General features: G+C 37.1%; 1 protein-coding gene across 1 annotated transcript in view; it reads right to left on the bottom strand.

Annotated features, from left to right (window-relative positions):
* Positions 1-12490, bottom strand: part of Malrd1 (MAM and LDL receptor class A domain containing 1) — a 605236-nt gene that overhangs the window by 383247 nt on the left and 209499 nt on the right. Inside the window, exons 19-20 of the mRNA XM_052729219.1 lie at positions 3898-4074; positions 573-735 (exon numbers count right to left, since the gene is read on the bottom strand). Coding sequence (XP_052585179.1) covers positions 573-735; positions 3898-4074 — 340 coding nt within the window. The remainder of the gene's footprint in view (positions 1-572; positions 736-3897; positions 4075-12490) is intronic.

Genomic DNA, 12490 nt, shown 5'->3' with positions numbered 1-12490 from the left:
CAGAATTCTTGACTAGAATATTAAAGGCCATAGGCAGAGGCACAAATAAATGAATAAATAAATAACAAATTCCTGAGCTTTTCACAGAGAGGGGTTATTAAAATGGTACATATTTTTACTTTAATGCTATGTTTGTGTCTAGTTTCTATGGCAATCTCAGAATCATTCCTTGCTTTCAATTGTATATGTGTGCGTTTGTGTGTGTGTTTCTGTGATTCTATGTATGCACATACACATGTCTACACATAGATGCTTGCATAAAACGGTGTATCTATGGAAGTTGGAGCACAGTTTGTGGGAACTGGTCTCTCTTTCTACCGTTTGTGTCCTGAAGATTTGGACTCAGGCCCTCATGGTTGGCAGCCAGTGCCTTTACCTACCCACTGAGGCATCTTGCCTGCCACATTTGCTTTTAAGGTTTTTTTTTTTTTTTTCTGGTATAGTGTAAAAGAATGCATTCAAATCTCTTGTTCCTGGACACTATGTTAACCTCTTCAATAACACTAACCTGGGATGAGGTGGGTCAGAACAATATTTCTGAAGAAACACTTTGAAAATATGTAGCCACTTACTTTGTATGATCTACTGATGGTCTGTGGTTTTCTTCCCCATGATGAATACTGATCCCCTTACCGAGTCCCCACCTGAATGTATTTGAATCATGGAGTGAATTTGCTGGCTTTGGCTGGTACCATTTACATAGGTCTCTCTCTTCAAATGTACAAACCTCCAGCACTTGAATAAAACAGAACAAAGACAAGATGAGCTAATCACATTGAACATGTCAGGAAGGGGAAATTTACACTCTGCAGTACTTTCTTATACTCCATTTTAAAATTCATACTACAAAGTGTGTGTGTGCGTGTGTTTGTGTGTGTGTCTATGTATATATGTGTGTGTGTGTGTGTGTGTTTGTGTGTGTGTCTCTATGTGTGTATGTGTATATGTGCATGTAAGTGTCTGTGTGTATATGTCTGTGTGTGTGTCTGTGTGTTTATGTGTCTATGTATTAGTGTGTGTGTGTGTGTGTGTGTGTGTGTGTGTGTGTGTGTGTGTGTGTGTGTTCCTGTGGGTGCATGGCACATATCACCCTTGGGTGTTGCTTCTCAGGTGCTGTCCAACTTACTCGTTTGAGGCGGAATCTTGCATTTATCCTGCTATTTGTCAATTAGATGAGGACAGCTGGCCAGCATGCCTCAGTGAATCTTAACTTTCCTATCTCTGGATCTCTGCGCTTACAAGACTAAGCTATCACACCTGGCTTTTATGTGGGTTCTGGGCATCAAACACAGGCTCTCATGCTTACTCAGCAAGCACTTTACCACTGAATCATCTCCCTAGTTCCCAACCTGTACGTTTTAAGCACTAATAAAATATTTAGGCAAATGTTTTATATAACCACAAGAAAAGTATTTAAAAATTGAGGTTCATTTTTATTTGAATCTCCATAGAAAGTAAAATACAGGAATGAATGCATATATTAACACTGTGCTCACTCTAGGAGGTGAGATGTTAATTAGCTCCTAGAGCATCTATTTCCCATCTCTTCACAGTTGGCATTTCTGCTGCCTGAATGACCTTCAAGTTCTGACCTGCTGGCTCTTCTTTGTCCATGGTAATATCCTGCTTAACTTTGGCTTAATCCTGAAGATGTCAGTGTAAATTAAAAAGCATTTGATTTCAAAGCAATGTGATTTACAATAACATTTATATTGGTCTTATTACCTTTAAAGTTTTTAAGATTCTTGTAATGATTGTATTCTGATGTAAAAAAAAAAAAATTAGAACTCCAATGATTTTCACACGAAAATGCTTTCTAAATTCTCCCTCTTTCCCTCCTTTTTCTCTTCCTTCTCTTGCTAAATGTGTACACGTATCCATCTATGTCAACATCACTCTTGCTTGAGTAAAAACAGAATCAATTCAATGAGTTTTTATGTGTGCTATAGAAAACCTGACATCAACTCATTTTTCTGAATTCATTAACAGTCATGGTATGCCACAGTTGAAAACCTTAAATATATAAGTTCATATATTTATTATCATGATAAATATAAAATAACCCTTTTCAAAATGTGCAGTGACACATGGCATTTGGGTGTTAAACTCTGATATTAATACATGTTGTGTATATTTATCTTGTGAAGAGATTAAGACTCAATAACAGTTCTTTACATTGCTGAAATGATAAGAACTGTTCACTTGTAAAATAATTCACATAAAACATCAACCACCAATAATAGAATGTAGAGATCTACTATACGTCATGATACCTACAGTTAACAGTAATATATACCAATGAAAATATATTTAAATGGCAGGTGTCATGGTAAGTGGTCATAACAAAACTTTTAAAAACATATTAGAGATTCTGAACCTGTAAGTTATAAATAAGTTCATTATAATAGTTCATCTTACAAAGATATAGACAATGAAGGCCATACAGTGTATTTGAAAATCTTAGGTATTCAAATCAAAGAGACTCTGTGATATCAAAAATGAGTAAATACTTATAATTACTTTTAAATAATCTATTAGATATCATGTAATAAGAAATGGCAATACTAAACTGGCAAAGTTGAAGACTACAGACTATATTTATAAAAAACATTCACTGTGTGTAATAGGTTAGGGTTTTTTTGCAAACCTTTAAATCTGTTACTGCTCACATATATTTTGTTGCTTCCCATGAGAAAGTCTGGATACCGCATCTTCTATCTCATTATCTTCCATTTGTGATACATAATATAATATAAATCCCAGGACACCTTGAAAGAGTTACAGCCATCTCATTTATGACATGCACCAGTTTTGAATTTACGACGTTTAGTCTAGATTTGTGGTATAGTTACACATTAAGAATTTTTTTCTAAGTTAAGTGAAAAAAATTTACTTTTACTAGAATTCTTAAACCCTAGACTTCTTGACACACTGATGAAGATAGATGAGGATTTCACTATGCTTTGTGACATTGGCATGTTTGTAATCCTTATGATGAAGACTCCTGATCAATACTGTAGTGTTGTAAATTTATATACCAGTCAATTAAAGCATAGAAGGAAAAGATACTGCGAAGTATTTGTTCTGTCTGACTCTGTGTTTCACTTCCCAGGCATCTGTTAATTTTGCTTCCTCCATCTGTATCTTTGGCTGTAAAGTTCAATTTTAAATTAAATACTCTGTTGCTGATCCATTTAAGAAGAGGCATGAATTGGCAGGTACCAATAAATGAGAACTATATTTTACCAAGACATATGAACACATCTCACATGTACAAAAATTACTCTTCTTGTGAACTCAACGTATTTTCTACAGTATTCTTTATTTTGTGTGCATTTGCCTAGGGAAAAATTTGAAATAGTTAATCTAATTCAAGTGTATTATAGTGCCTCATTCCTAAATCCTTCTCACTTGATAATATAGGAATACCTAAGGGAAGGATGGATGCAGAAGAGGTACAGTACAGTTCATGAAAACAGCAGTTTTATATCTAAAACATTCAATGAAGACATTTGCCTATTAAGATCAATAGAAAAATATATGGTGAATATTGTAGCATAATGTTTATATAAATAATTCTTACATGAATAAATGTCCATGAGACATTTTGAAAACTCTGTGACATAAGGCTATAAAATGCTTAGATTAGGCTAGCATATATTTTTCTCTGTTTTGGATCTATCAACATTTTCATTATAGTATTCTTTATTTTTGTGGGCATTTTCCTGGGGGGAAAATCAAATAGTTAACCTTTTAAGTATATTATAGTGGCCCATTCCTAAATACTTCTCACTTGAATATATAGGAATACCTGGAGGGGGTAGATGCAGAAGAGGTACAATTCATAAAAACAGAAGTTTTACATATAAAACATGCAGAAGTTAGGAATTCACCTACCACAAGATGACTCATCTGATTTGTCAGGGCAGTCATATCTGAAGTCACATTTCTGAATTTTTCCAACACAGTGACCGTTAGACCTACAGACAAATTCATCATCTGTGCAGTTGTTTGGAGGCAAGGTCACCGGAACTGAAGTTTCTGGTGGACTTGGAATGTCCATTGGCAAATTACCTTGGGAAAAATAACACAGAGGCATCATACAGCATGCCTTGTAGTTTTCTTAAATGTTTTGGAACCTTGGCAATTCTAATTATGTTATGCAGTTTTATGAGGGATATTTGATAGTATTTACTACTGTGTTAAAATCATTTCAGCACTCAAATTTTGGGACCTTGTCTTATCAAAGGCAGAAAGTCTGAATATTTTTTAATTGTAAAAGTAGGTGAAAGATTTGATAGATTTCAATGATTAAAAAGGAAAGACAACTCAAATACAAATTAAAGGGAAATCCAATAAAAAGTCTTGGAAAATGAGTAGGAGCCGAGACAGCGGTAGGTGCTAGCATCTAGAGCCAGAGCTAATGTCTTAGTGGATCTTCAAGTATAGTACACAAAAACAAAACCAAAAAATCTACACACAACTTTATTCTTTCACAGTTCCCATGAATCTTATCTTTGTTATTTTTGTTGGTTCAAGCTTTCAGGACAGATCCCAACCAGAAGTCCTTTTTAAAAAGCTTTTTAAACAAGTAAGTTTCTATCTTCTTAAATCATAGAAATTGGAACAAACTTATAGAAGTTTATTAATTTTGTATTAAGTTGTTTGATAAAACAGTCTAGAGACAACTCTGTATCATGCAATGGTAGATATAGCAAAGTCTAAAGCAAAATATGGTACAAAAGAAATCCCATTACTGGGCAATGACATCAAACGTGCATTGTATTAATTCCATAGGGTGCATTGATGATGTAAAGGATGACTCTGCATACCTGTCCATTTAACCTGCATCCACAGCACAATTCCCAAATTGTGGTGTATGGTAGACATGCTCACTATCGTAGGCAAGTGAAGGGATGGATGAGCAAATGAGTGGAAGAATGAACAAAAAATAGAATGCAGAAACAAATAAATAAGTGAAATGTTTCACTGTTTATTAGAAAAACATGGGGGAAAAACACATATAAGATACGGAAATTAAGAAAGAATTCTTGGCAAAGTGAGGCCAAAATTAACTCTTTGAGAATGATAAGTTCATCAATCAAAAGAATTAAGGATAGAAAGTCTTTATAGGCAATAAAAGGATTATCTATGTGGTGGAAGAGGGGTAGACTGGAGTGTTTTGTTTCTCCTTGTTTTGAATACTATGAAAGTTTGGCATGAGTACAGTTTCAAATGGTAAGAATGGTGCCTGTGGTGTGACACCTTGCACAGCCTTGATGCAGTGAGAAGAGGCTTGGACCTGCCTAGGCTCAGTGTGCTGGGCTCTGCTGACTCCCCATGGGAGACCTCGATTTGAGGGATGTAGGGATATGGGGTAGCTTGGGAAAGAGGGCTGCGGGTTGGGAGAAGGGAGGAGGGGGGAATCTGTGGATAGTATGTAGAGTGAGTAGAAAATTTCTTAATAAAGAAAAAAAAGAATGTACACTGTTGAGTCATTAATAATAGAAGTTTACAATAGTAGATACCAGTTGAAAAAAAGTCACTTGAGACAAAATTATGTCTGGAATAACTTCAATAAGCTATGGAGAAATAACAAGGTAGGAAATGTCTATTTCAAGATGTATTACTTCTTGGCATTGCTATAAAGGATGTACTGGAGCTGGCTTTGACATGGAGGAACCCAAAGAATCCCATGGTTTCTGCTATATGGGAAAGTAATAAACCAAAGCAAAGATGCTAGGAAACAGTAAACAAGAGCCTGATCTATATTACACAACTAGTATCAACAGGACTCGGTATTATGGGTATTGTTGAAAATTTAAGGAAAGTGTAACAACAGTACCTCATTTCACAGCTGAAGTTCTGAGACAACTAAGAACTGTTTGAGTATATGGCAGATGTCAGAGTACAACCCCAAAGCTTTAGACATGAACTCAATGCTAGAGAAAATTATGCATATAAAAAGATAAGGTCCACAGTGAAAAACATGAAAACAAGAGCATCCCAAAGTTATAACCTGTTCCTGGAAACATAGCTTCCCTGCATGAAAATATAGCCAGAAAGTACTGAGTAATCTTATGCTTCTTATCACAATTCACTTCCTAAAAGAAAAGAATAATTGGGGAGCCAGGAGCACACATTCAAGTTCTCTTCACAAACTCACTAATCCATTGCTGCTGTTTCTCCAGAAAGTGTACATAAGAGTGGAGGAAGGACAGGAACATTAGGCAGCTGAACTCAGGCTACATGTGAAGGAGATGACAGTCAAAGGAAATGCATTCTGGCTTAATAGAGTAGAGATTAGCAATATCATTAATGCTTGGGTGACTGTTATGTTGTGAGCTAAAATATAGAAGATATGTAAAAGAGAGAGAAAGGGTTTATAATGAAAAGAAGAATTTTCTCTCTCAAGACAGGAATTCAATATTAATGAATGAAGAAGAAAAGTTGTATCAGGCAGCAAGTTCAACCTCCTGCAGATGGATATACCCGTGTCAACGTCACACAAAATTAGAGACAAAAATTATCACCTACCATTAAACATAGATGAACCCAGTATCATCGTAAAATTTGAGAAAAATTAAACAATAAAATGATTTAGTGTTTGAAATGTTGATCACTTTAAAGGGGTTAAAAGACAGTTTGAATCAAAAAGAATAGTCATGAAAAATTACTTCGAGGTAAAGTTAATGAGGATTACTGTAGCATTCCCAACCCCCAAATTATCTGCAGTCTTGGTTTCTATTGCCTCCAGGTAACTGTAGTCTGAAAACACTAAATAGAAAATTCCAGAAACAATCTGTAAGTTTTCAATTGCATATGATTCTGAGAAGCATGATGAAATCATGCATCATTTTATTTTGGACATGAATCACTCTTTGTCCAGCCTATCCATACCATATAACCTGTTTAGTCATGTTAGTAGCCATCTCAGTTATCAAACTGACTTTCACAATATCAATTACATCACAATAGCACTTGTGTTCAGCTTCTCCAAGGTAAACACGCAGAGCTATCCTTCAAAGCGAAAATATCCAAGTTACGAACCTGATAATGAAAAATTAAAATGTATGCTTAAATTGCTAAGATTTATGCTGAGAACAAATTTTCTATTTTTGAAGTTATAATAAGGAAGGAAAAACCTGTTTAATTTTGCTGTCACATCCAAAATTGAAAAAGTAATGATTGGAATGCATGATAATTGTTCAGTTAATATAGAAATGGTATCAAATTTGCAAGGAGAAGAAATGAACAGAAAATGTGTTCCCACTGAAAATACCATTATGTTATCAAGCACTAAACCTGGCAAAAGGATTCCCTGAAGTGAAGGGAAACAAGCCCTTTATTGTAAGAAAGAGATGGTTACACAGGTTCAGGGATAGGTGTGGACTGATATCCTGCAAATCACTGGAGAGGCTATGCTTGCCAATAGAGAAGCTGCCGACACATTTGTGGCTGAGCTGATGAAGTTGATTATAGAGAAAGAATAAACCCAAAGCAATTTCTCAACTTTGATAAAAAAAATCATGCTTTTTAGAAGCTTTCTAATAGGTCCATGTTGATTAGGGTGCAAAGGAAGTACTTAGGCATAAAACACAGGAGAAATGACCTTGCTATATTATGGCAACAGTGAAAGGTACATAGTTAAACCAGAAAGGGTGTGGAGTGAAGAGCCCACATGTTCTCAAACAAAAAATGAGAATCATCTGCCAAGATCCTGACTACATTATTAGAAATCATGGGTGACAGCCATTTCATTTATGGAAAGGTTCCACTAAGGTCTTATTCCAAAAGTGGAATGCTATTTGAAACAAGAAGGAATGGAATTGAAAACTTTATTAGATAATGTATCTGGCTATCCAGAATCTACTGGCCATGAAAATATAAAGGAACCAGTAGCTGGTCATTCAAATCACAAGCAGGTGTGATAGGAGTTTTTCAAAGAGATTTAAAAAAAAACATACAAACATGTTAAATGAAGACTAGAAAGTGTGTGTAGCATCATTTGCAGATGAAGACGAAGACCCTCTGCATCACTTAGATGAATTAAAAAGAAAGAGATGGGGCTGGAAAGAGAGGTTATATGTAATGTGCTTACACAGGCCTGTAGACCAGAGTTCAATCCCCAGAACCTTGATTTTAAAATGCCTGACATGGCAGTGTTTGCCTGAGATTCCAGAATTGGACAGGTAGAGACAGGCAGATTCCTTCCCTGGGGCCCACTAGCCAGCTAGTCTAGCTGTACTGGTGAACTCTAGGTTCAGCTATGAACCCTGTTTCCCAAGATAAGGTAGTGGGTGATTGGGAAAGACACATGCCACTGATATCTGGGCTCCATGTACATAGGTACACATACATGTGCACATACATAATCAAACAAGTATGAACAAATGAAAAACAATAACTTCTGACAGCCCTGCACTTCCAAAGAATGTGAAAAACAAACAAAAAAGAAAGAAATTTTTTCATCTACATAGATCTGAGCCGTCAGTCATCTGAGCTTGGCATACAATAGCAATCAGCTGAGGCTCAGTGATCCAGGATCACTGGAAACAGATGCGAGTCAGCAAATGACAGTATCCTAGTGATCACATCTTTCACTTCCTCCCATATCCATTGTGTCATCCATATTGTCACATGAAGACGGTTAGTGCAGTATCATAGGTGTTCTGAAGGGGAGAAAAAAGCTATCATGTTCATATAACCAGGTAATACACTTGCTGTGGGATGGTCTGTATGTAAAGTGTGTTGCTCATTGGTCAATAAATAAATCACTGATTGGCCAGTGGCCAGGCAGGAAGTATAGGCGGGACAAGGAGGAGAATAAAGCTGGGAAGTGGAAGGCTGAGTCAGAGTCACAGCCAGCCGCCACCAGGACAAGCAACATGTGAAGATGCCAGTAAGCCACGAGCTGCGTGGCAGGGTATAGATTTATGGAAATGGATTAATTTAAGCTGTAAGAACAGATATCAAGAAGCCTGGCACGGCCATACAGTTTGTAAGCAATATAAGTCTCTGTGTTTACTTGGTCAGGTCTGAGTGGCTGTGGGACTGGCAGGTGAGAGAGATTTGTCCTGACTGTGGGCCAGGCAGGAAAACTCTAGCTACAAATGGTGCCCAACGTGTTGGCAAGAGTTTCCACCTAAAACCTGAGAAAAGATTCTAAAACGGAGCTAAAAACAGCTTCCTAATTGTCTCTCTCAAATGAGCGGCAGTTACCGGTTTGAGCTACTGGTGGGTTTCGAAGCGTGCGCGCTCGACCTGCTGTAAGGCGGGAATGAGGCCTCTGCAAGTGGCACATTAAGCTGCGTGGTGGATTTAGCTTTTGCCAGTACAAAACAAAAAAAGACTTTTCTGGGCTACACACTGCTTAGATTAAAGCATAGACCCATTTCTCTGTATTAGGCGATCCCCATGTTTTTCTTGGGGTCCTGTTTTCCAGGTAGCCTCCCTGGTGATGGGAGTAGCAGTCCAGTCATCCTTGTTCCACATCTAGTATCCTGCTATGAGTGAGTACATACCATGTTTGTCTTTCTGAGTCTGGGTTACCTCACTCAGGATGATTTTTTCTAGATCCATCCCCCATTTGTCTGCAAACCTCATGTTGTCATTGTTTTTCTCTGCTGAGTAGTATTCCATTGTGTATATGTACCACATTTTGTTTATCCATTCTTCAGTTGAAGGGCATCTAGGTTGTTTCCATGTTCTGGCTATTACAAACAATGCTGATATGAACATAGCTGAACAAGTGCTCTTATGGTGTGGTTGAGCATTCCTTGGGTATATGCCCAAGAGTGGTATAGCTGGATCTTGGGGGAGATTGATTCCCAATTTTCTAAGAAAGCGCCATATTGATTTCCAAAGTGGTTGTACAAACTTGCATTCCCACCAGCAGTGGAGGAGAGTTCCCCTAGCTCCACATCCTCTCCAGCATAAGGTGTCTTCAGTGTTTTTGATCTTAGCCATTCTGACAGGTGTAAGGTGGTATCTCAGAGTTGTTTTGATTTGCATTTCCCTGATGATTAGGGATGTTGAGCAATTCCTTAAATGTCCTTCAGCCATTTGAGTTTCCTCTGTTGAGAATTCTCTGTTTAGTTCTATAGCCCATTTCTTAATTGGACTCTTGGGCATTTTGATGTCTAAATTCTTGAGTTCCTTATATATTCTGGATATCAGTCCTCTGTCAGATGTGGGGTTGGTGAAGATCTTTTCCCATTCTGTAGGCTGTCACTTTGCCTTGTTGACTGTATCTTTTGCTCTACAAAAGCTTCTCAGTTTCAAGAGGTCCCATTGATTGATTGTTTCTCTCAGTGTCTGTGCTACTGGTGTTCTATTTAGGAAGTGGTCTCCTATGCCAATGCGTTCAAGACTACTTCCTACTTTCTCTTCTAGCAGGTTCAGAGTAGCTGATTTATGTTGAGGTCCTTGATCCACTTGGACTTAAGTTTTGTGCACGGTGATAGATATGGATCTATTTGTAGCCTTCTACATGTTGATATCCAGTTTTGCCAGCACCATTTGTTGAAGATGCTTTCTTTTTTCCATTGTGCACTTTTGGCTTCTTTGTCAAAAATTATATGTTCATAGGTGTGCGGATTAATGTCAGGGTCTTCAATTCGATTCCATTGGTCCACATGTCGGTTTTTATGCCAGTACCAAGCCGTTTTTATTACTGTAGCTCTATAGTAGAGCTTGAAGTCAAGGATCGTGATGCCTCCAGAGGTTGTGTTATTGTACAGGATTCTTTTGGCTATCCTGGGTTTTTTGTTTTTCCATATGAAGTTGAGTATTATTCTTTCCAGGTCTGTGAAGAATTGTGTTGGTATTTTGATGGGGATTGCATTGAATCTGTATCTTGCTTTTGGTAAGATTGCCATTTTTACTATGTTAGTCCTGCCTATCCAAGAGCATGGGAGATCTTTCCATTTTCTGACATCTTCTTCAATTTCTTTGTTCAGGGACTTAAAGTTCTTGTCATATAGGTCCTTCACTTGCTTGGTTAGTGTTACCCCAAGGTATTTTATGTCATTTGTGGCTATTATAAAGGGTGATGTATCTCTGATTTCCTTCTCCGCTTCTTTGTCCATTGTATATAGGAGGGCTACTGATTTTTTTGAGTTGATCTTGTATCCTGCTATGTTGCTGAAGGTGTTTATAAGCTGTATCAGTTCCTTGGTGGAATCTTTGGGGTCGCTCAAGTATACTATCATGTCATCTGCAAATAGGAAAAGCTTGACTTCTTCCTTTCCAATTTGTATCCCCTTAATCTCCTTATGTTGTCTTATTGCTCTGGCTAGAACTTCAAGTACTATATTGAATAAGTATGGGGAGAGCAGACAGCCTTGCCTCGTTCCTGATTTTAGTGGAATTGATTTGAGTTTCTCTCCATTTAATTTGATGTTGGCTGTTGGCTTACTGTAAATTGCCTTTATTATGTTTAGGTATGTTCCCTGTATTCCTGATCGCTCCAAGACCTTTATCATGAAGGGGTGTTGTATTTTGTCAAATGCCTTTTCTGCATCCAGTGAGATGATCATGTGGTTTTTTTCTTTGAGTTTGTTTATATGGTGTATTACATTGACGGACTTTCGTATGTTGAACCACCCTTGCATCCCTGGAATGAATCCTACTTGATCATGGTGGATAATTGTTTTGATGTGTTCTTGGAGTCTGTTTGCCAGTATTTTATTGAGTATTTTTGCATCAATGTTCATGAGGGAGATCGGTCTATAGTTCTCTTTCTTTGTTGTATCCTTGTTTGGTTTAGGAATCAGGGTAATTGTAGCCTCATAGAAGGAGTTTGGTAATGTTCCTTCTGTTTCTATTGTGTGGAACAATTTAGAGAGTATTGGTATTAACTCTTCTTTGAAGATCTGGTAGAATTCTGCGCTGAAACCATCCAGTCCTGGGCTTTTTTTGGTTGGGAGACTTTTATTGACTGTTTCTATTTCGTTAGGTGTTATTGGACTATTTAAATAGTTTATCTGGTCTTGATTTAACTTAGGTATGTGGTACCTATCCAGAAAGTTATCCATTTCTTTTAGGTTTTCCACTTTTGTGGAATAGAGGTTTTTGAAGTATGACCTGATGATTCTCTGGATTTCCTCAATGTCTGTTATGTCCCCCTTTTCATTTCTGATTTTGTTGATTTGGATGCTCCATCTCTGTCTTTTGGTTAGTTTGGATAAGGGCTTGTCTATCTTGTTGATTTTCTCAAAGAACCAACTCTTTGTTTCATTAATTTTTTTGTATTGTTCTCTTTGTTTCTATTTTATTGATTTCAGCTCTCACTTTGATAATTTCCTGGTGTCTATTTTTCCTGGGAGACTTTGCTTCTTCTTGTTCTAGAGCTTTCAGGTGTGCTGTTAAGTCACTAGTGTGAGATTTCTCCAACTTATTTATGTGAGCATTTAGTGCTATGAATTTCCCTCTTAGTATTGCTTTCATAGTGTCCCATAGGTTTGGATATATGGTGTCTTCATCTCTA

The sequence above is a fragment of the Peromyscus californicus genome, unplaced genomic scaffold (genome assembly GCF_007827085.1).
Source record: "Peromyscus californicus insignis strain IS unplaced genomic scaffold, ASM782708v3 Scaffold_8__1_contigs__length_139910024, whole genome shotgun sequence".
Lineage (NCBI taxonomy): Eukaryota > Metazoa > Chordata > Mammalia > Rodentia > Cricetidae > Peromyscus > Peromyscus californicus.
Note: the sequence above shows the minus strand (reverse complement) of the source record. Positions and strands in the feature narration are given on the sequence as shown.